We start from the raw sequence: 20,024 nt of genomic DNA, 5'->3' as shown, positions 1-20,024 counted from the left end.
CCAATGGGAGCCGCCGCCGCCCGCACGGGCGCCTGGGAGTTGTAGTCCGAGCGGGGCCCCGCGAGCGGGCGGGGCCCGTGGGGCGCTTGCGGGCCACCGGGGCAGCTCGCCCTTTGCCCGCCGCGGGGTGGCCCCTCCCAGGGGCCTGGGCCACGGTGCTGTGTCACCCTTCCCAGCTGGGCTTGGCCGCAGCGACCTCCTCCCCCAGGCCGGCGGCAGGACTACGCAGGGATTCGGTGCCCACCCTGCTATGGCTTGGCTCGGGGATCAGGGCCCTAAAGGTATTTGGGCTCCGGACTTCCATGGAAATCGGTGGAGCCTAAATAGGGTGACCAGGTGCCCGGTCTTCTACTGGAAAGTCCGACCGTGTCCGGTCAGATCTACCGACCGGACGCCGGGAGTCCGGTTACTGTGGGTGGGAGAGGCGGGGAGGCACTGGGCCATCACCCGCACCAGCCCCTACTCAGCCAGGGCTGCTTCCTGCCTGCATCAGGTGGCTGCAGCTCCCAGCTCCGCAGGCAAGTCCCTCCCGATCTGTGCAGAGAGAGGCGGGGGACGGGGAGTGGGAGAAAGAGGAGTGAAGGTGGGGCCCCGCGGGGCCTCAGGGAGAAGGGGCAGGAGCAGGGCCTCTGGGGAAGAGGCAGGGGAGGGGTGAGGCCTGGGGGGAAGGGGCAGGGAAGGGGAGGTTCCAGCACTCTTGCTGGAGGGTCTGGTTTTTAAATATTACAAAGTTGGCAACCTTAAGCCTAAATACTTTTAGGAATCTGGGCCCAGGTGCTTCCCTCACATTAGGCTCAAACCGCATCTTTCCAGGCACAGCGCACGGGACTTATGCTCCTGTTATAACTGAGAAGTTCTTACACCACATTTTTCACTGTAGGATCAGGGTGCCTTCCAGGCATGCATTAAGCAACCTGACTAACAGCTGCCACCTGTAGTTTGTTCCTGAGCTTTGAAATTCAAGTCCTCTGTTCCCCAAGGCCTGGTAAATATTATTATCTGCATTGTACAGGTGAGGAAACAAGTGAACTGCCTTATGCAATATAGGGAGTACAGGAGATATGAGAGACTGAATTCACTGCTATATATAAGTACTGAAGTTAGTAGAGTGGCTCCTGCTTATAGCAGCTGTGAACTTACTGCTCACCTTTGTACAGGTATATAATTCTTCTGAGATCCTAGCAAGAACAAAGGGCAAAACTAGTGAAAGTTCTACTAAATACAGCACAAGAAATCTATACCTTCTTTGTTTCCTAGTCATACATACTAGATTTTCTTGTTTAATCAGAATGGATCAAGTTTATTAATTTTATTTAGCTAGTATCTGCGGATTCTTAAAACTGCTACTTCTGAGGTTTCAGTCTTTTCAGACAAATGTTTTCCTTTGTAAATTCCCAACCAGGGTAAAAAACAAGCTTTACAGGATCATACCATTCAAAAAGCAATCCTCTGTTAGGCATACATGCCTTACTGTTCAACAGATCTTCACACATAGGGCTAGAAGAGACCATTGAACATAAGAATGGCCATAATGGGTTAGACCAATGGTCCAGTTAGCCCAGTATCCGGTCTTCTGACTGCAGCTGGTGCCAGATACTTCAGAGGGAATGAACAGAACAGGGTAATTTCTAGTTATCCATTCTGTCATCCAGTCCCAGCTTCTGCCAGTTGGTGTATTGACACCCAGTGCATGAAGTTGCATCCCTGACCATCTTGGCTAATAGGTTTTGATGGACCTATCTTCCCTGAACTTACCCAGTTCTATTCTGAACCCGTTTATACTTCAAGAAAGGAATTAGATGAGTTCACAGAGGATAGGTCCATTAACTGATGGATGAAGTGGGCTGTAGCTCACGAAAGCTTATGCTCAAATAAATTGGTTAGTCTCTAAGGTGCCACAAGTCCTCCTTTTCTTTTTGCGAATACAGACTAACATGGCTGCTACTCTGAAACCTGAGATCATCTAGTAGCCCAGCCTCCTGCATACCAGGCCATTAAGACTTCCCTGAACTAACCCCTGTTTGAACAGAAGTATCTTTTACAAAAACATGCAATTGTGATTTAAAAATTTTCAGTGGAGAGTCCACCCTGACCCGGGGTAAGGTTTTTCCTCAGCTGACCTGTTAAACATTTACATCTTATTTCCAGTCCGAGTTTGTCTAGTTTCAGCTTCATAGAAACTTAGAAATGCAGAGCTGGGAGGGATGTTGAGAAGCCAAGTCCCGCCCCGCAGTGCTGAGGCAGGACCAGATACACCTAGATTAATCCTGACGGGTGTTTGTCCAACTGGTTCTCAAAACATCCAACAGGGATCCCCCACATCCTTCACTGGAAGTCATGGGAGATTAATTACCCTCATTGTTAGAATTTTTTCCCTAATATCTAACCTAAATCTTCCTTGCTGCAGATTAAGCTCATTACTTGTGGTCCGACCTTCAGTGGCCATGGAGAGCAATTGATCCCCACCCTCTGTAGAACAGCCCTGAACGCATTTGAAGACTATTATCAGGCCCCCACCCCAGTCATTTTTTCTCTAGACTAAACATGCCCAGTTTTTTACCCTTTCTTCACCGTTCAGGTTTTCTAAACCTTTGATCATTTTTGTCGCTCTCCTCTGGACTCTCCAATTTGTCCACCTCCAATTAGACACTTCTCCAGCTGAGGCCTCATCGGTACGGAGCAGAGCGGGACAATTACTGCCCCTGTCTTACATACAACCCTCCTCTTACTATGCCCCAGCATATTAGCCTTTAACTGCATAGGAATTATGAGGATGTCCCAAGAGAAGGCTTTAAGAAGTTTTTTTTTTTAATATACCAGCACTGCTTATAGGTTAGGCTAACTATTTCAATTGATAAAATTACTTCTCAATAAGAATGGCCATTCTAGGTTAGATCAAAGGTCCATCTAGCCTCATATCCTGTCTTCCGACAGCGGCCAATGCCAGGTGTCCCAGAGAGAATGAGCAGAACAGGTCATAGAATCATAGAATATCAGGGTTGGAAGGGACCTCAGGAGGTCATCTAGTCCAACCCCCTGCTCAAAAGCAGGACCCATCCCCAATTAAATCATCCCAGCCAGGGCTTTGTCAAGCCTGACCTTAAAAACTTCTAAGGAAGGAGATTCCACCACCTCCCTAGGCAACGCATTCCAGTGTTTCACCACCCTCCTAGTGAAAAAGTTTTTCCTAATATCCAACCTAAATCTCCCCCACTGCAACTTGAGACCATTACTCCTTGTCCTGTCCTCTTCCACCACTGAGAATAGTCTAGAGCCATCCTCTCTGGAACTACCTCTCAGGTAGTTGAAAGCAGCTATCAAATACCCCCTCATTCTTATCTTCCACAGACTAAACAATCCCAGTTCCCTCAGCCTCTCCTCATAAGTCATGTGTTCCAGACCCCTAATCATTTTTGTTGCCCTTCGCTGGACTCTTTCCAATTTATCCACATCCTTCTTGTAGTGTGGGGCCCAAAACTGGACACAGTACTCCAGATGAGGCCTCACCAATGTCGAATAGAGGGGGACGATCACGTCCCTCGATCTGCTCGCTATGCCCCTACTTATACATCCCAAAATGCCATTGGCCTTCTTGGCAACAAGGGCACACTGCTGACTCATATCCAGCTTCTCGTCCACTGTCACCCCTAGGTCCTTTTCCGCAGAACTGCTGCCTAGCCATTCGGTCCCTAGTCTGTAGCGGTGCATTGGGTTCTTCTGTCCTAAGTGCAGGACCCTGCACTTATCCTTATTGAACCTCATCAGATTTCTTTTGGCCCAATCCTCCAATTTGTCTAGGTCCCTCTGTATCCTATCCCTGCCCTCCAGCGTATCTACCACTCCTCCCAGTTTAGTATCATCCGCAAATTTGCTGAGAGTGCAATCCACACCATCCTCCAGATCATTTATGAAGATATTGAACAAAACCGGCCCCAGGACCGACCCTTGGGGCACTCCACTTGACACCGGCTGCCAACTAGACATGGAGCCATTGATCACTACCCATTGAGCCTGACAATCTAGCCAACTTTCTACCCACCTTATAGTGCATTCATCCAGCCCATACTTCTTTAACTTGCTGACAAGAATACTGTGGGAGACCGTGTCAAAAGCTTTGCTAAAGTCAAGATACAATACATCCACTGCTTTCCCTTCATCCACAGAACCAGTAATCTCATCGTAGAAGGCGATTAGATTAGTCAGGCATGACCTTCCCTTGGTGAATCCATGCTGGCTGTTCCTGATCACTTTCCTCTCATGTAAGTGTTTCAGGATTGATTCTTTGAGGACCTGCTCCATGATTTTTCCGGGGACTGAAGTGAGGCTCACTGGCCTGTAGTTCCCAGGATCCTCCTTCTTCCCTTTTTTAAAGATGGGCACTACATTAGCCTTTTTCCAGTCATCCGGGACTTCCCCGGTTCGCCACGAGTTTTCAAAGATAATGGCCAATGGCTCTGCAATCACAGCCGCCAGTTCCTTTAGCACTCTCGAATGCAACTCGTCCGGCCCCATGGACTTGTGCACGTCCAGCTTTTCTAAATAGTCCCTAACCACCTCTTCCTCCACAGAGGGCTGGCCATCTATTCCCCATGTTGTGATGCCCAGCGCAGCAGTCTGGGAGCTGACCTTGTTCGTGAAGACAGAAGCAGAAAAAGCATTGAGTACATTAGCTTTTTCCACATCCTCTGTCACTAGGTTACCTCCCTCATTCATTAAGGGGCCCACACTTTCCTTGGCTTTCTTCTTGTTGCCAACATACCTGAAGAAACCCTTCTTGTTACTCTTAACATCTCTCGCTAGCTGCAGCTCCAGGTGCGATTTGGCCCTCCTAATTTCATTCCTACATGCCCGAGCAATATTTTTATACTCTTCCCTGGTCATATGTCCAACCTTCCACTTCTTGTAAGCTTCTTTTTTATGCTTAAGATCCACTAGGATTTCACCGTTAAGCCAAGCTGATCGCCTGCCATATTTACTATTCTTTCGACACATCGGGATGGTTTGTCCCTGTAACCTCAACAGGGATTCCTTGAAATACAGCCAGCTTTCCTGGACTCCTTTCCCCTTCGTGTTAGTCCCCCAGGGGATCCTACCCATCCGTTCCCTGTGGGAGTCGAAGTCTGCTTTCCTGAAGTCCAGGGTCCGTATCCTGCTGCTTACCTTTCTTCCCTGTGTCAGGATCCTGAACTCAACCAACTCATGGTCACTGCCTCCCAGATTCCCATCCACTTTTGCTTCCCCTACTAATTCTTCCCGGTTTGTGAGCAGCAGGTCAATAAAAGCTCCCCCCTAGCTGGCTCCTCTAGCACTTGCACCAGGAAATTGTCCCCTACGCTTTCCAAAAACTTCCTGGATTGCTATGCACCGCTGTATTGCTCTCCCAGCAGATATCAGGAAAATTAAAGTCACCCATGAGAACCAGGGCATGCGATCTAGTATCTTCCGCGAGCTGCCAGAAGAAAGCCTCATCCACCTCATCCCCCTGGTCCGGTGGTCTATAGCAGACTCCCACCACGACATCACTCTTGTTGCTCACACTTCTAAACTTAATCCAGAGACTCAGGTTTTTCTGCAGTTTTGTACCGGAGCTCTGAGCAGTCATACTGCTCCCTTACATACAGTGCAACTCCCCCACCTTTTCTGCCCTGCCTGTCCTTCCTGAACAGTTTATAACCATCCATGACAGTACTCCAGTACTGTCAAGTGATCCATCCCGTGTCACCCATTCCCAGCTTTTGGAAAACAGGCTAGGGACACCATCCCTGCCCATCCTGGCTAATAGCCATTGATGGACCTATCCTCCATGAATTTTATCTAGTTCTTTTTTGAAACCTGTTATAGTCTTGGCCTTGACAACATCCTCTGGCAAAGCATTCCACAGGTTGATTGTGCATTGTACGAAGAAATACTTTCATTTGGTGGCCCCTAGTTCTTGTGTTATGAGTAAATAACACTTCCTCTTTCACTTTCTCCGCACCAGTCATGATTTTATAGACCTCAGTGATATCCTTCGTCATACAGAAGCTGTTCCATACCCCTGATTTTTTTTTTGCCATTTTCTGAACCTTTTCCAAGTCCAATATATCTTTTGTGATATGGGGTGACCACATCTGCAAGCAGTATTCAAGATTTGAGCGTACCATGAATTTATATAGAGGCAATATGATAATTTTCTGTCTTATCTATCCCTTTCTTAATGATGCCCAACATTGTTTGCTTTTTTGACTGCTGCTGCACATTGATTGGATGTTTTCAGAGAACTATCCACAGTGACACCAAGATCTCTTTCTTGAGTGGTAACAGCTAATTTAGACCCTATCATTTTATATGTATAGTTGGGATTGTGTTTTCCAACATGCATTACTTTGCATTTATCAGCATTGAATTTTATCTGCCATTTTGTTGCCTGGTCACCCAGTTTTAAGAGATCCTTCTGTAGTCCTTCGCAGTCAGCTTGGGATTTAACTATCTTGAGTTGTTTAGTATCTGCAAATTTTGCCACCTCACTGTTTATCCCTTTTTCCAGATCATTTATGAATGTGTTGAATAGGACTGGTCCCAGTACAGACCCCTGGAAGACACCACTATTTACCTCTCTCCATTCTGAAAATTGACCATTTATTCCTACCCTTTGTTTCCTATCTTTTAACCAGTTGCCAGTCCATGACAGGACCTTCTCTCTTATCCCATGACAGCTTACTTTGCTTAAGAGCTTTTGGTGAGGGACCTTGTCAAAGGCTTTCTGAAAATCTAAGTACACTATATCCACTGGATCCTCCTTGTCCATATGCTTGTTGACCCTCGCAAAGAATTCTAGTAAATTGGTGAGGCATGATTTCCCTTTACAAAAACCATGTTGACTCTTCCCCAACAAATTATGTTAATCTGTGACTGACAATTTTGTTCTTTACTATAGTTTCAACCTGTTTGCCCGGTACTGAAGTCAGACTTACCAGTCTGTAATTGCCGGGATCACCTCTGGAGCCCTTTTTATAAAATTGTCATCACATTAGCTCTCCTCCAGTCATTTGATACAGAAGCTGATTTAAATGATAGGTTACAGACTACAGTTAGTAGTTCTGCAAATTCACATTTGAGTTCCTTCAGAACTCTTGGGTGAATACCATCTGATCCTGGTGACGTATTACTGTTTAGTTTATCAATTTGTTCCAAAACCACCTCTAATGACACCTCAATCTGGGACAGTTCCTCAGATTTGTCACCTAAAAAGAATGTCTCGGGTTTGGGAATCTCCCTCACATCCTCAGCCGTGAAGAGAATTAAGATGTACAGAAAGCAGAGATGCAAAGAATTCATTTAGTTTCTCTGCAATGGCTTTGTCCTTGAGTGCTCCTTTAGCATCTCGATTGTCCAGTGGCCCCACTGGTTGTTTAGCAGGCTTCCTGCTTCTGATGTACTTAAATTTTTTTTTGCTATTACTTTTTGAGTCTTTGGCTAACTGTTCTTCAAATTCTTTTTTGGCCTTCCTAATTATATTTTTACACTTGATTTGCTAGTTTATGCTCCTTTCTATTTTCCTCACTAGGATTTAACTTCCACTTTTTAAAGAATGCCTTTTTGCCTCTCACTGCTTCTTTTACTTCGTTGTTTAGCCACTTTTTTGGTTCTCTTATGTTCTTTAATTTGGGGTACACATTTAAGTTGAGCCTCTATTAAGGTGTCTTTAAAAAGTTTCCATGCAGACACTAAGAGAGTCAGCCGCCAGATACCCGAGTCTCTGCTCCTCACATCACACACAGCCCAATTAGAGTCATACTCGGAGTGTAAGGCCAGAAAGGATCATTGGTCTAGGTCATCTAGTCAGATCTCTGGTACCTCACAGGCCACCAACACCACTCAGCACCTACACACTAACCACAACAACCGAAACTAGACCAAAGCCCACAGGAGACTAGACTTATGTGCCACCGGCAAAGAATAAGAGGAACCAAGGTACACCAGTGCCCAAGGTCCTCGCAATGGCAGGGCAATGATTAAATGAGATATACCCAGATAATTCTGGCAAGTGACCCACACCCACATGCTGCAGAAGAAGGTGAAAAACCCCTAAGTTGCTGCCAATCCAACCAGGGGTAATTCTTTCCCAACCCCATATGCGGCGATCAGTTAGACCCTGAGCAAGAACCAGTCATCCATGCACCCAGGCAAGAGAGTGCTCAGGGCCACTTCAGAGCCCTGGCCTTCCCTGCCCAATGTCCCATCTCCAGCTGTGGCCATCCCTGATGCTTCAGAGGAAGGAGATAAGGGGAGGTGTGCCTTCCTGACCCCTGCAGGTGGCAGGGACATTCAAAAGACAGTTTCATGTTAAAGATGATTTGATTTAAAAAAAACATGATTAAAACAAAACATGATTAAAGCAGCTAATGTGAATAAAGGCAGCCACTTTTTAAAGTTACTTAACAAGCCAGCAACACTTCTGAACTTAGAGCTGTTTTTAGCAGCTCTAAATAAATGAAACCCTAAAAACCCTTCACTGTTTCATGGCCAAGGCTCAGCACAATATTTAACAGTTATAAATCTAGATTCTTCAGGAAGATACAAATTACAAGCCTTACATAGTAACCTAATGTTTGTACACTGGGTTTAAGTGTAAGGGAAACAATGGAGTCCTAACCCCTGCTTGGGTGAAGTGGAAGCATGAAATACAGCCATGTATGATGTATTTGTGGCTGTTCACGCTGGGCTATTTTATAGGACCCCTTGGGATACCAGCCTGTCAATGACATTGGGGATGATAGTTGGCTTTCCCCTATTTTGCAGTTTTGTAAGCAATATGCACAAGAGACTCCTGGGATGTTGGCTACCACCTTCTGATCCCCTGTGCAACTGGCACACATTGTAAGGAAAGACACCGCACACCATCTGCTCTCAAAATCTTGACCTTTTATTAGTTACAGTTCCAGAAAGGATAAACGTTCACTCTTAGATCTTGTTGAAAGCCGCTATGTCGACACTCTGCACCTGAAATAGGGCAAAAAATGCTGTTAAAGATCAGACAACACGTTCCAGGGATTTAAGACGCACAGAAAGCACACTTTCTGGGGCGGTCTCTTTACAGAAGAAGTTTGCCCTAACCAGCCCCAAGTTTATAAAGCACAATCCTTTATTAAAAGACCATTTTTTATCAGTCAAAAATTAGTCCTGTGAGTGGTCATATTTTAAGATTGGGGGCTTATATAAATATTAATGGCAATCAGGATCAGAACCCCATTGTGCTAGGGTCTGTACGAATGGCAAGAAAAAGTTCCCACCCCAAAGAGCTTACAAATTAAAACTGGTTTCAAACTCACCCTATAGAAAGGGGATAAGTTCGATTTTTAATTATGGTCCATGGGCTAGGATAGAGTTTTAGGACTACATACTTCCCTGAATCCACTACAACCTCCCTCAGATGTGAAAGGGTAGTTTGCACAGATCAAAAAGGTAGGAGATGGCCTTTATGTAGTAAATTAACTATGTTAATATTTCAGAGTAACAGCCGTGTTAGTCTCTATTCGCAAAAAGAAAAGGAGTACTTGTGGCACCTTAGAGACTAACCAATTTATTTGAGCATGAGCTTTCGTGAGCTACAGCTCACTTCATCAGATGCATACCGTGGAAACTGCAGCAGACTTTATATATACACAGAGAATATGAAACAATACCTCCTCCCACCCCACTGTCCTGCTGGTAATAGCTTATCTAAAGTAATCTTCAGGTTAGGCCATTTCCAGCACAAATCCAGGTTTTCTCACCCTCCACCCCCCCACACAAATTCACTCTCCTGCTGGTAATAGCCCATCCAAAGTGACAACTCTTTACACAATGTGCATGATAATCAAGTTAGGCCATTTCCTGCACAAATCCAGGTTCTCTCACTCCCTCACCCACAATGTTAATATTTGTTAATGCGCCTTAGCGCCTTATCACCTTCAGCACCACTCAGTGGGAAAAAACTAGCCTTCAGGATTGCCACTATTTCTGCCCTTTGTTTCTCCCTGTCCCCATCCTTGTAGGTCTTCTCTCTTCCCCACCCAAGCAGCTCCAATTCCACCTCTGCCGTAGACTTCACTCCACCCCACATTCATGTCCCATCCCATCTGCTAAAACAATCAACAAAATGGTGAATTGCTGTCCCTGAACCATCAACACACTAAGCACCAGGAGCTAGACACCCCAATGAGTACAAGGGCAAGGGAGGGTCACACCTCAAAGCTATGGCTTCAGGCTGTCTGCAGGCTCTGGGACAGCATCCTTATACTCTTCATGTTTTCAAGGTTATCTTCACAAACATGGGGACTAAAAACTCCATGTCAAGGCCTCTCCCACCCTTGAAAGTTTAGATGATGCAGAATCTGAATATACAGTAGGCTGCCAACACATGAAGTAGATCAAAATCTGGGGTGTGGGTTTAAGGGCCCAAATATTTGAAAGTACTGCAGGGCACAAGTGGAGGACTTACGTAGTCTTCAAACTTGGTGATCTCCTCCTCCAGTATGTCTGTTCCAACCTTGTCATCCTCCACTACGCACTGGATCTGGAGCTTCTTAATACCATAGCCCACTGGAACCAACTTGGAGGCTCCCCACACCAGGCCGTCCATCTGAATGGACCGGACGCACTCCTCCATCTTTGCCATGTCAGTTTCATCGTCCCACTAACAAAGCACAAAAAGGGAACTCAGCAGGTTTACCTACATTAATATTAGGCTGTGGAACTGTCCATCAGGACTGTGGATTCTGCAATCCTCAACCATGCAAGCTGAACTGGATCAACGTGGTACGTATTCCAATTCCAGACATAAAAGTCAGCAACAAGGGGTTTAACACACTATCATATAGGGCTGCGATCAGGAAAGCAGCGAGGAGATGCGAGACAGAACTCTTCCGTACTAGCAGAGAACAAGAGTGACAAAATCATTAATTCTACTTGTACCATGCCAATTTGCTAGGTAGCATGCTAGTCAGTGATACTCCAGTATTCAGCTCTGTCCGTCCAGTTTTGCCATCTGTCTCTGTTAAGGAGTCCTTTCTTTGACAAAAGAAGCCTTTCCCAGAGGAATCATTTCTCAAGTTTGATTCTGCATGAATTGAGACCAAGTTACTGCAGATAGTCTGGATTCTGCATACCTAGGGGGAAGTGTTCCTGGAATGACATGTCACTTCTTCCATCTCAGGGTTTCAGCTTCAGGAACTAACTCTAAGCCCTGGATAATTGGTAAAACTACTACTTAGCACTTATCTAGTTAGCCCCAAGTGTTGGGTTATCCTATACGCTTTTGTTTCCTTGTGCTCTTGAGAGAGTTTGCGCTTTACTGATTATTAATCTGTGCTCATATTTCAGGCTTTTATTCCCTATATTCATGCTCTAAAAGGTACATATTTTTTCAAGGGCTTGTCCACACAGAGATGTTGTGTGTGGCAAGCCTGGATGTGAACGTACAAATACTCTAGCCTGCCCCACACTAAGTCTGAAACAGCAGTATGTGCAAGCGCACTATGGAACTTTTAGTGTGTGGTAGCAGGGCCCACCCACCTAGATAGCTCACAGCAGGCTAGAGAGCTACAGATTTACACCCCAGCTTCCCACACTCTGACAGCGTAAACAAGCCCCAAGAGAAGAAAGGTCTTCCAAACCAGGGGTGGTCAAGCTGCAGCCCAGCCCATAGAACGTCTGCAACTGCCATCTTTAATATGGAGCAGAACAGCTCAGTGCTCCCATCATGCAATGCTCAATGCCGATCCAAACAACTGCATGCTGATAGGTTCTGTAATTTGTGGACCAGATCTACATGGGGCAGCTGCAGTCTGCCAATTAGATGTAACCCACACACTCCTGCAATTTTACAACCATAATCTCAGTACAGGCACCCCACTTTAGAGCCAAAACAACAGTTGGGTAAGGAATAGTTTAAACTGCTTACAGGCTTGACATCCAGAAGGATGGAAGACTTGGCAATGAGGCCAGGCTTTTTAGACTTCTTCTCCGCATACTGGCGTAATCGCTCTTCCCGAACTTTGGCAGCCTCCTGGTCTTCCTCTTCATCACCACTGCCAAATAAGTCAATGTCGTCATCCTCATCTTCGTCGTCAGCCTCAGATGGTTCTACTTTCTTTGCAGGTGGAGCAGAAGGGAGTTCTACTTTCTTTGGGGGAGCAGCAGGTGATTCCACCTTCTTCATTGGGGTGACATGCTTCACGGAAGCAATGGGCAAAAAAAGGGAGAAAATAAATCCAAGTGTAAAACAAGGCAGCAAACTCCACCCCCTGTTGCAGTTATGACCTGACTTGCCAAAACAAGATTATGCCACCATCCAAAGGCAAGAGCTCAAAGTCATGCAGCCAGGAGCTTGGTCCTTCTCTTCAAGGCACTCAATAGCCCAGGGCCTAGCATATCTAAAAGAGCCTAAATGCCAGGCACACGTCTGCATGTTGCCTTCTCTAAGCAGCATAGCAACATGTACACTTAAAAATAACCCCCAAAACAAATCGCTCCAGCGCACAAACAATTCTTCCTGTAGGCAAGGGAGGAAGAGAGAATGAAGCACGTTACGTAGGTTAATCTCACTCTCCTCAGTGCCCTATTGGAAGGGGCTTTAAGGGTATGTCTACACAGCCAAGAAAAGCACCTGGCTGGTCTGTGCCAGCCGACTCGGGCTCACAGGGCTCAGGCTAAGGGTATGTCTACACAGCCAAGAAAAACCCATGGCTGGATTGTGCCAGATGACTCTGGTTTGTGGGGCTGTTTCATTGCTGTGAAACAGCCCCACAAACCAGAGTCATCTGGCACAATCCAGCCACGGGTTTTTCTTGGCTGTGTAGACATACCCTTAGATACTGATAAGAGTCTTTATAGAATAGAATACACAGGGGCAAAAAAGAACAAGGAGTACTTGTGGCACCTTAGAGACTAACAAATGTATTTGAGCATAAGCTTTCATGGGCTAAAATCCACTTCACTGGATGCATGCAGTGGAAAATACAGTAGGAAGATAGATATATACATACACACACAGAGAACATGAAAAAATGGGTGTTGCCATACCAGCTATAACAAGAGTGATCAGTTAAGGTGAGCTATTATCAGCAGGAGCAAAAAAAACCTTCTGTAGTGATAATCAGGATGGCTTATTTCCAACAGTTGACAAGAAGCTGTGAGTAACAGTAGGGGGGAAAAATAAGCATGGGGAAATAGTTTTATTATTTACTAAGCATGGGGCAAAAGTTAGTTCAATTGAAGGTCTCCAATGCATCCTCCAAACTGGGGCAAGATGCAATGGGTACAGGATACTCAACTCCCAGAGATATTACTTTTTCCTGCATGTGAGAACCAATAGGTCCCCAAGTCTGTCCATCTGTATAGGTGTCTCCTTGCTATATACTTATTAGGTACCAAGAAGCTTAGTTTACTTAGTGTGCTCCCATTTATACACAACTGTGAATTACTGGCTTAGCATCACAGATTTTGGTGGACCTCTGCAGATTTGTCCCGGCTGAGGATCTGGCCCATCACATATCCTCTTCACTGGACCTAAAGCAGGAGAATCTGTGCACTTGGGCTGATATGAGGAAGAAAGAGCAGCTCTAGAAGGCTCTGCTAAAGAGGCCTTGGCTAGCACTTGTGGAGAAAGAAAAAGAGGACTTGTGGCACTTTAGAGACTAACAAATTTATTTGAGCATAAGCTTTCGTGAGTTACAAATGAAGTGAGATCGCTTTTCTCCTTAGTAGGTGGCATGAAGTATTCTAAACTGACCTGGCACCTTGAGGAGTCAATTACCTGGGTTGGTGGCGTTGCTGAGGGATGGTGAGAGGTGGAGGATTTTTCTAGTGTGTTCAGGCGAGTTTCCAGCTTGGAGATGGCCAGCTGAAGATCTACAACAACTAGAAAAGGGAGAAAGAACTCTCTCATCTTAGTGGTTCAACACATGGCAGAAGATGCAGCAATTATTCTTTGGTTGGGTCAGGATGAGTCTGATTTCACTCAAGGCAGGCTACCAAGCAAACTGCATCTATCCCAACTCGAGACACATCCTTGCTCCAATGTTAACAAAACCACCAACAAAATACACACAATTCATAAGGCTTCATGACATTACACTGAGTAGTCAGCAAGATAGGCCGCTAATAGCAGGCACAAGTCCAATGTGTTTTATTGCCGGAGATCTCTCACTTACCACTGCGGAGATTTTGGTTCTCCACCTCCAGGTTAGCTATTCTGGTGAGGAGCTCATTTTGGTCACCAGCAGGCCCAGCAGAAGAGGTCGTGCTTGCACTCTGCAACAAGGGAAACCAAGATGAAAAACTAGTCTGTTCACTCAGTTCTAAGACTAAGACAGACACACTGCCTCTCTAAAGCAGGAAGGCAGAGACAACACTGGGGAAAAAGGAGAAGAGATTTTACAGGCTATCTACGAAAGAATACTTTTGATCACAAGCCTTTTAAAGCAAATGTTAAACACAAAAATTAGAATGTAATTCATTTGCCACTGAAAGAATTTCTGGTAGAGCTGGCAGAAGACCACCACATGTCTACAGTCCCAAACTGTGGGCTACCTTAATATTTGCATCTCTAGCATCTTGCAAAGCTTCTCTAGTGCACTTCAAAAAATTTACAAACATTACCCCTGCTAAGGAAGTAAAGAGCTTCAAATTACAGATAAGGAAACTGAGGTACAGATGGCTGAGATGACTTGGCTGAGGTCATTCAGTAAATCAGTGGTGAAGGTAGGACTAGAACATAGAACTAGCAAAAGTCTCAAACTAACAGCAAACAATTTTTTTCAGAAGCAGGAAACTTGCCAAACAATCAGTGGGGCCACCCAACAATCAAGGGGCTAAAGGAGCACTGAAGGAAGACAAGGCCATTGTGGAGAAGCTAAATGAATTACTGCATCGTCTTCATTGTAGAGGATGTGAGGGAGATTCCCATACCTGAGCCACTGTTTTTAGATGATAAATCTGAAAACTTTCCCAGATTCAGGTGTCAATAGAGGAAGTTTTGGCACAAACTGATAAATAAAACAGTAATTGGTCAGCTGGATCAGATGGGATTCACCCAAGGGTTCTGCAGTTTCATATCTGAATTCCCTCAGAACTATTAACCGTGGTACGTAACCTATCATCTAAATCTGCTTCTGTACCAGATGACTGGAGGATAACTAATGTGATGCTGATTTTTAAAAAAGGCTCCAGAGGTAATCCTGACAGTTGCAGGCCAGTAAGCCTAACTTCAGTACCAGGCAAACTGGTTGAAACTATAGTAAAGAACAGAATTATCAGACACATACATGAACAGGATGTGACGTTATTGACAAACTGTGACCGTATAGATCATTGTTGCAACCAGGGTTCTATGGTTGCACCAGGTCTTGTACAGAGAAGGCCAAGTGGGGTGTCTATGGAAAGGTTGTGGTTTGCTGGTTGTGATTATGCTGTCTGTATGTGTGTATCATTTTTGTATTTGAAGTTATGAATATTGGCATTTTATTTGTTTGATTCTAAGTAGCCTCCGTGAAGCATTTGGTCAGCTTCTTGAGAAAGGACTATTCTCAGTAAGTGCCCAATCAAGAAACACTTAACTGACAACGGACTTTGGGAGATGCCAATCTACACCTGAGCTTTTCTGGGAATGTTCAAACTAACATGTAAACAATGGTGTCGGCCTGCAAAAAGCTGAATCATTCATAGACATGTGACTTGCCCAGGTGGCTACAGACTCCATCTTGTTGCTGTGATGTTGCACAGGAGAACAAAGGGGTTTCTGCGCACAAGCGAAAGAATATAAAAGGCCCTGGAAACCCCTCCATTTTGTCTTCAGCTAGCTCAAAAAGACAGCCTCTCCACCCCAAAGAGATGCCTGAAAGAAACTGGAACAAAGGACAGTAACTACGGGGGTGTGAGTGATTGCTGGACCCAGACTAGAAAGGAGTCTAGTCTGTGAAAGAAGCTTATTGGAACATGTCTGAGGGTGAGATTTACCTGCATTTAGTTTCCTACTGTATTAGGCTTAGACTTGCAGGCTTGTTTTATTTTGCTTGGTAATTAACTTTGTTCTGTCTGTTATTACTTGGAACCACTTAAATCCTACTTTTTATTTTTAATAAAATCACTTTTTAGCTTATTAATTGACCCAAAGTAATTAATTCCTGGGGGAAGCAAACAGCTGTGGATCTCTCGCTATCAGTGTTATAGAGGGCAAACAATTTATGAGTTTACCCTGTATAAGCTTTATACAGAGTAAAACGGATTTATTTGGGGTTTGGATCCCATTGGGAACTGGGTGCTAAAGACAGGAGCACTTCTTAAGCTGTTTTCTGTTAAGTTTGCAACTTGTGAGGGATGTGGTTCAGACCTGGGTCTGTGTTTGTAGCAGGCTAGCATGTCTGGCTCACCAAGACAAGGCACTGAAGTCCCAAGCTGCCAGGGAAAACGGGCTCAGAGGTAGTCTCAGCACATCAGGTGGCAGTCCCAAGGGGGTCTCTGTGGCCCAACCCACTACAGGATTTGTTGGGAAAACAAACACAGCTTTTGTAAAGGGAAATCCTGCCTCCATCTACTAGAATTCTTTGAGGGGGTCAAAAAAAATACGTGGACAAGGATGATCCAGTGGATATAGTGTACTTGGACTTTCACAAAGCCTTTGAGAAGGTCCCTCACCAAAGGCTCTTAAGCAAACTAAGCAATCATAGCATAAAGAGACAATCCTCTCATGAATCACTAACCGGTTAAAAGATTGGAAACAAAGAATAGGAATAAATGGTCAGTTTTCAGAATGGAGTGAAGTAAATAGTGGTGTCCACCAACGATCTGTACTGGGAGCAGCACTGGTCAATATTCAGAATGATCTGGGAAAAGGGGTAAACAGTTTGCCAATGACACAAAACTACTCAAGATAGTTAAGTCCAAAGTAGACTGCAAAGACTTACAAAGCGATCTCACAAAACTGGGTGACTGGGCAATAAAATGGCAGATGAGATTCAATGTTAATAAATGCAAAGTAATGCATATTGGAAAACAAAATCCCAACTATACATACAAAACGATGATGTATAAATTAGCTGTTACCACTCAAGAAAGATCTTGGGAGTCATTGTGGATAGTTCTCTGAAAACATCCGCTCAATGTGCAGGGGCAGTCAAAAAAGCTAACAGTATGTAGGTTCCAGTAGGAAAGGGATAGCTAGGAAGACAGTAAATATCATAATGTCACTATATAAATCATTGTACACCCACACCTTGAATACTGTGTGCAGTTCTGGTCGCCACATCTCAAAAAAGATGTATTAGAAATAGAAGAGGCACAGAGAAGGGCAAGAAAAAAATTAATGGTACGGAACAGCTTCTGACAGACTGTTCAGCGTGGAAAAGAGACAAGAAAGAAAGGATATGGCATAGATCTATAAAATCATGAATGGTGTGGAGAAAGTAAATAAGGAAGTGTTATTTACTCCTTCATGTAGCACAAGAACCAGGGATCACCCAGTGAAATTAATAGGCAGTAGGTTTAAAACAAACAAAAGGAAATACTTCTTCATACAACACACAATCAGCCTGTGGAACTCATTGCCAAGGGATGCTGTGAAGGCCAAAACTATAACTGGTTTCAAAAAAGAACTAAAGTTCATGGAGAATAGGTCCATCAATGGCTGCTATTAGCCAAGAAGTTCAGGGATGCAATCCCATGCTCTGGGGATCCCTAAGCCTCTGACTGCCAGATGCTGGGACTAGACCACAGGAGATGGGTCACTTGATGAATGCCCTGCTCTGTTCATTCCCTTTGAAGCATCTGGCATTCGCCACTGGCTGAAGACCGGATATTGTCCTAGATGGACCATTGGTCTGACCCAGTATGGCCATTCTTATGTTCTCTGCAGTGAATTAGATAGTAGCCCACGGGGTTCAGGTAACATGAGAACCATGTGTTCTGCTCTGCATTAGCCCCCCATGGTCTTGTGTCCAGGACACCAGGGATACTCCTGCAGATTGTTTTTTTCGAGTTGCACAAACCAGTCTTGTGGCTGCCCTGCTATAGGTTGGCTCCCAAGCTTGGTGGGGGTCAGCAAAGGCTGGGACTGCCATGAAGGGAGCAGGAAGAACAGAGGAACATTGTCTATCTTTCAAATAAACGCTTCCAGCTATAAGAGGAGCACAGGAGCACATTATGGAGAACACCAGATTCAGCCCTCAGCTAAAGATTACTGTTCTGACACGAGGCTTTGTGTTAATAGGCAGATCTTAGAAGAAACCCCCACTCCTGGAGCCCTGCAGTGTGGCTTCCAGCTGGCACAAGAGATACCAAAAAAACTCAAGTCTCATCCAAAAGGCAAACCACTCACGATAGGCACGGGCTCTGAAATCTAGGTACAGATCTGTAATCCAGGGCCTTTAGCTCAGAGGTGGGAGGGCTACCTTTTGAGTCCTCAAGACCTATCTACTTTAACTGTGAACTCTGACAGTCTGCCTATGGACAGGCTCCTATGGACAGGCATAGCATTGGGTGGCAAATGAATTGCAAGAATTCATCAAAGCACCTGGGGCCCATACACTTTAGCATGAAGCTTTTGTCCAAACGGGGGCTGTTTCTGCCTCCAATTTATTCACAGAAGACAGACAACCACTGGTTAGTTATCCCCCATCCCCAACAGGACTTACAGTCGGGCGACCTGACTTTTTCTTTGATTGGGCAGGTGGGGCTTCTTGGGGGCTATCCAGAACTGTCTTGCGCTGGAAAGGGTGAAAGGTTTGGGGATTCAGGACAAATATAATATGAAAAGGAACGAAAGGACTTCACTCATGCTCGGGTGGGGCATTCAAATGCAGGCATCACATATGCATGCAGGAAAACCATTCAGATTCATCAGAACAGTGAGCCATATCTTCACAAAATCCACATCCAAAACCACCGACTGGCTAAACAGAAAGATTAAAGTGGACGGGGGAAAACAGCACTATGTTAAACCTTCTTGGTCAGCCTTGGCATGAACTGCTGGGATAAAATTCAGTTTATATGCCAGGTATTAATATTGCCAGCTTCTAATTACATATCCTAGTACTTTCCAGGAGGGTACAGTTGCTTGATGACAGGACTAAGAATCAAGAGGTCTGGATTCTATCACCAGCCCTGACCTTGACTTGCAGTGTGATTTGGACCAATTTCCCTATCTGCAAAATAATAAAAGACAGTGCACTATATAAGTGCTAAATATCATTATATTATGTAACATTTTTTATGGTCAAAGCATTGTAAAAATCAACTAATTAACTCTTAGCACTCTGGTACGACAGAAGTATCCCCATTTTACAAACGGGAAACCAAGACACAGAGGATACGTCAACAAAGCAATCAGAAGGCACGACTGAAGCATATGCAGGCATACACACACTTGCTCACGAAGAACAGCAGTGAAGCCATGGCAGCATGGGCTAGCTGCCTGAGTACGTACCCTGGGACCCAGGTGGGATTGTATTCTGACAGCTAGCCTGGAGCACTGCAGCTACACTGCCATTTTTAGCAAGCTAGCTCAGATATGCTTATATGTACTGCAATCACACCTCCTGAATGCCATATAGACATAGCCAAATAAATTAACTAACTTCCTTAAAGTCAGACTGAATCAGCGGCAGTCAGGATTAACTCAGGAGTTCCTAGCTCCTAGCCAGAAGCAAAATCCAGTAGACCACACTCATTCCTCTCCTACAGAGAGCAAAGCAGCAGCGTCTACACTCAGCAAATAGCTCACATGAAAAAGTCAGCAATAGCTTCCCCCACCTTCCCAAATTGGTGTTGAAAACTAACTGCTAGCAAACACAGGACAACCAGAGGGAGCACCAGGTCATTTCCTAGTACAGACACACTTTACAAGGCCACTGCTATCCCAGCTCAGTAAACCAGGAGGTTTGCAAGGCTAAAACTCATTGAAACCCTCAGCAGTTAGAACTCTTTCTGCTCTATTTACACCAACAGGTCTGAGAACTAAATATAGCTAGTTTAATTAAATGAGTGAATAAAGACAATAGTCTCTTCCA

The 20,024-nt window shown here is 44.9% G+C and overlaps 1 protein-coding gene and 1 long non-coding RNA gene across 8 annotated transcripts in view; one reads left to right on the top strand and one right to left on the bottom strand.

Moving 5' to 3' along the window:
- Nucleotides 1-65: 65 nt before the first annotated feature.
- LOC144260861 (uncharacterized) lies at nucleotides 66-16,117 on the top strand. Of its 2 annotated transcripts, none has more exons than XR_013345062.1 (3): nucleotides 66-281; nucleotides 881-985; nucleotides 14,785-16,117. It is a non-coding gene; the product is annotated as an uncharacterized LOC144260861 (long non-coding RNA). The 2 variants fall into 2 exon arrangements; XR_013345061.1 differs by having other exon boundaries at nucleotides 881-1,012.
- The window catches only part of EEF1D (eukaryotic translation elongation factor 1 delta), a 37,913-nt gene continuing 26,773 nt past the window's right edge, over nucleotides 8,885-20,024 (bottom strand). For 4 of the 6 annotated variants that reach the window (XM_077809707.1, XM_077809706.1, XM_077809702.1 and 1 more), the window contains 5 exons: nucleotides 14,175-14,274; nucleotides 13,778-13,881; nucleotides 11,924-12,193; nucleotides 10,463-10,657; nucleotides 8,885-8,982 (listed from right to left, as the gene is read on the bottom strand). In XM_077809707.1, coding sequence (XP_077665833.1) covers nucleotides 8,944-8,982; nucleotides 10,463-10,657; nucleotides 11,924-12,193; nucleotides 13,778-13,881; nucleotides 14,175-14,274 — 708 coding nt within the window. In that variant the 3' untranslated portion in view covers nucleotides 8,885-8,943. Of the gene's footprint in view, nucleotides 8,983-10,462; nucleotides 10,658-11,923; nucleotides 12,194-13,777; nucleotides 13,882-14,174; nucleotides 14,275-18,650; nucleotides 18,723-20,024 lie in introns of all 6 variants that reach the window. The other 2 variants (XM_077809704.1, XM_077809701.1) reach the window with 1 other exon arrangement.

This window comes from Eretmochelys imbricata, chromosome 2, assembly GCF_965152235.1.
Source record: "Eretmochelys imbricata isolate rEreImb1 chromosome 2, rEreImb1.hap1, whole genome shotgun sequence".
NCBI lineage: Eukaryota > Metazoa > Chordata > Testudines > Cheloniidae > Eretmochelys > Eretmochelys imbricata.
The sequence above is the reverse complement of the archived record's forward strand: the minus strand, read 5'-3'. Positions and strand labels throughout refer to the sequence as shown.